This window comes from Callorhinchus milii, unplaced genomic scaffold (genome assembly GCF_018977255.1).
Source record: "Callorhinchus milii isolate IMCB2004 unplaced genomic scaffold, IMCB_Cmil_1.0 Scaffold30, whole genome shotgun sequence".
NCBI lineage: Eukaryota > Metazoa > Chordata > Chondrichthyes > Chimaeriformes > Callorhinchidae > Callorhinchus > Callorhinchus milii.
In genome coordinates, this window is record NW_024704771.1 from 2529923 (window position 1) to 2533465 (window position 3543).

Below are 3543 nucleotides of genomic sequence, written 5' to 3' on the forward strand. Positions count from 1 at the left end.
TCTGTATAAGTCCCATTGAGTGCACACAGATCTGACAATTGCCAAGGAACGCATTATTAGGAGAAGTTCACTTAAACCTCTATAGTCCATTCTCCAGGCCACTGCATGTCTGCCTGCATTCAGCTTCTGTTGTGAATTGTGCGAGCATTTGGGCTACATGGTATCTCCCTGCTTAGAGACTGTGGTGACAATGTGAATAAGCAGCATTTGGCTTGTCACAGCGAGAGAAATCAATTTTCATAAAAATCGGTTCCCTATTTGCTGCTGGGTTCCTCTTTGACCATAATGCTGGGAGGATGTGTTTCATGGTTTCAATGAGGACAAGTGTGAGCCAGGATCATCAAAGCACTTAACTCTGGGCACATATATTATTTCTGATCATCAAAGCACTTAACTATGAGCACATATATTATTTCATGACACACCCAGAATCGTTTCACTGTGCTTAATAGGGAACAATAAAACCAAACAACAAATTTATGTTTTCACATTGGGAGGACATCCCAAGGTGCTGGACAATTGGGTTTGGCCCAAGCTTGGGTTCGGATTCAGGAGTGGGTGAATGTGGGATGGGTGATGTATGGGGGGGTGGGTGAAGGTGGGAAGTGGGGTCGTGGAGATGACTGAAGGCACGATAAAGAGAAATGTTTTGAATTGGACATTGGTGGAAATGAAGAAATGGGCTCCTTGAGAAGTTCCAAAGAGTTGGGGCAGGTAGACTGAAAGCCCAATCGGTCAATATATATGTAATCTTTTTGACTAACGGTGGTATGTATTATATATGAACAGCGCCTTTCTTATCGGGAGGTGCTGAAACTCCTTCTGTGCAGTCAGATTCTACGATTGTATGAAGGTGTGCAGCAACTGACCAAGTAGATTAAGGGAAATGTACAAACATCATTAAGACTCTGTTTCATGTTAAAGAGGTTTATTTTCTGTACATTTAAAAGGTACATCATCTACAAAATTATTGACTTAATTTGCACTGGAAGGTATAAAGTGAGAGAGTGCCAGTTAACTCCACTGGAAAATCCTTCCTTTACCATATTTGTTTTAGCATCAGCACCTTATGTCATTGCATAAAGATCTCAAAGTGTAACTCAGGAGTTTAAAGTATAGTGACTCTGTTTTTGTCAGCAAATAAAGAGATTGTATTCTATAATAAAATTATTTTTGCATTTAATAAAGTGTCTTACCAGGTCTTTGAAATGTCTCAAAGCAGTTCACATAATACATTGTAAAGTGAATTGACTATAAATATTGTGGGCGAAGCGCAGCAGCCAATTGCACACAGCAGAGTCCCACAAACAGTTATGCATTGAAGTGAAAATATTTTATTATTATTTTTGAACGAATTATACCTCGGAAAGGTGATCTGCCATTCGACTAACAATCAGGTTCCTACTTACTTAGATAAACAGAGGCACGTGGACTAATGAAATTTGCCCAACATTTTACCTTGCAGGAAATCAAACCCAGGTCTCTTGCTTGCTTGTGAGGTGAGTGCTTTAACCACTGAGCTACAGAACTCCACAAATTCTCTTTATTTGCCTACAAATATTCTGGCATTTGTGCTATTCCCATAATAAAATAAACTGTTAAAAAAAGTTCATTCTCAGGGAAACTGAAATCAGAATAAGATACTGAACCAGAATAAGGTTCTGGTATTCTCTACCTCTCACAGACCAAACAGGAAGGAATACATTGAAAGATCATTTGAATCTTTATTCCACTTTGGTCAATTCATCAGCATTGGAATACGTTTGGAGAAATTTCTTTAATCTGCAATCTTCCTGTTGGTTCCATCCATTCTCCTCAGTTTTCTGGAAGACGAAAATGCTTTTGCAACATTGGCTTAAGGTTGGTTGTTCAGCTTTGATATTATCCTGTGCAGTTTTGCCGTCCTGCACATCGTCCACAATGAAGATGATAGATTCCTTTCCTGTAAATAATAATAATAATCTTTACATTTATTACAGTGCCTTTCACGTCAGGCAGACATGCAAAGTGCCTTCACAGCGTTTATTGTGAAGTGTAGAACTGTATATTTTGTTGGTCAATGCATCAGGCAATTTTGTGAATAGCAATATCCCATAAACAGCTATGAGGTGAGAGATGCTTTTACTTGGGATCTCTTGGCCGAGGAAAGAGAAATTTCCTTCGATTTTTGAATAGCGCCACAGGATTGTTCATGCCCTCCTGAAAGGCACAGACAGAACCTTGTTTTCATGTCTCGTCTGAAGGATGGCACCTTTGGCAATCGAACATCCACCCCCAGCATTGAATGGGGCGTCAGTTTACACTATGATTTCAAGTTCAGATACAAGACTTGAACCCACAACCTTCTGACTCAGAGGCGAGAGCGCTACCACTGAGCCAGGCTAACAACATAAAGCAGAACCCTATGGTCAGATACTAACACAACTAACACTGTAAACACTCCAACACACTACCCCGATTGACGGGTTTTGAGTAAAGGCAAACTATTGCTGTTAATGGATATGGAGCAGTGAGGACACACACAGATGTGCATTGCACCTACCGGCTTTGTTTGATGTGCTCTTCAGGACATTGTCGTAGAGGGAATCATAGACATCCGTCAAATTCATTCGTCCCTGGAGAACTGAGTGGTGGAACACATACAGGGTTTTGTAATTCTTGAGGCCCAGAAATATTCGAGCTTCTCGGATCAATAGTTTCTCAAGAAGCAGGCATGTAAGTCCACAACAACCAGGAAACACCCAGTGGTACCCCAGGTCTCTAAGTTCAAAGCATATGATCCCCAAGCAGATATATCGCCATCCCCTCCACATCCAGCATTTCCTCAACAAGGACGGATCTAGTTCAGCTGAACTCAGTTCTGAGTATTCCACCTCCACATGATCGATCAGCTTCAGTTCATTGAAAACACGTGCAAGGTACTGTTGAGAGCACAGGGATCTGACAATTGCCAAGAACCATATTGGGAGGGAAGGTTTACTTGAACCTCTGGAGACCATTTTCCTGCTCACTCACTGTCTGCCTGCGTCCAGCTTCTTGCCTGCTGTAAAGTGCAGGAGTGTTTGCGTTACAGGTTATCTCCCTGCTTGTGTGGGTGTGGTTATAGTGTGAGCTGGTAGGGTATGGCTTATCACAGAGAAGCCTGGTTTTATGTAAATTATTTCCTTATGCTGAAGTCTTGCAGCTCAGTGATTAGAGCGCTCGCCTTGCAAGGGTGACACCTGGTTCAATTCCAGGCAGGGCAAAACCTTGGGCCAGTTTCCTTACTCCACACACAGCATAATAATAATCCCTCCAAAACAAAAAAAATAAACTGGTCATTTTCAATCCACGATTGTTTGTGAGACACTGCTGTGCGCAATTGGCTGTCGCGTTCGCCCACAAATATACAGTCAATTCACTTTACAGTGTGTTCTGTGAAGCGCTTTGGGACGTCCTCCCGACGTGAAAAGCGCTATATCAAATGCAAGGATTATTATTGAAGGAGCGGTGAAACGTAGACAAACCTGTCTTGTTCCAGTCAGTCAAGTTAAAACTGAAAAT

At 41.6% G+C, this 3543-nt stretch overlaps 1 protein-coding gene across 1 annotated transcript; it reads right to left on the reverse strand.

The window, feature by feature from the left end:
• Nucleotides 1–1568: 1568 nt before the first annotated feature.
• Nucleotides 1569–3041, reverse strand: LOC103189735. Its single transcript, XM_007910237.2, has 2 exons — nt 2543–3041; nt 1569–1942 (listed from the first exon to the last, which is right to left on the reverse strand). The coding sequence occupies exons 1-2, from the start codon at nt 2997–2999 to the stop codon at nt 1725–1727; spliced, it is 675 nt and encodes a 224-aa protein (XP_007908428.2). The 5' UTR covers nt 3000–3041; the 3' UTR covers nt 1569–1724.
• Nucleotides 3042–3543: the final 502 nt, after the last annotated feature.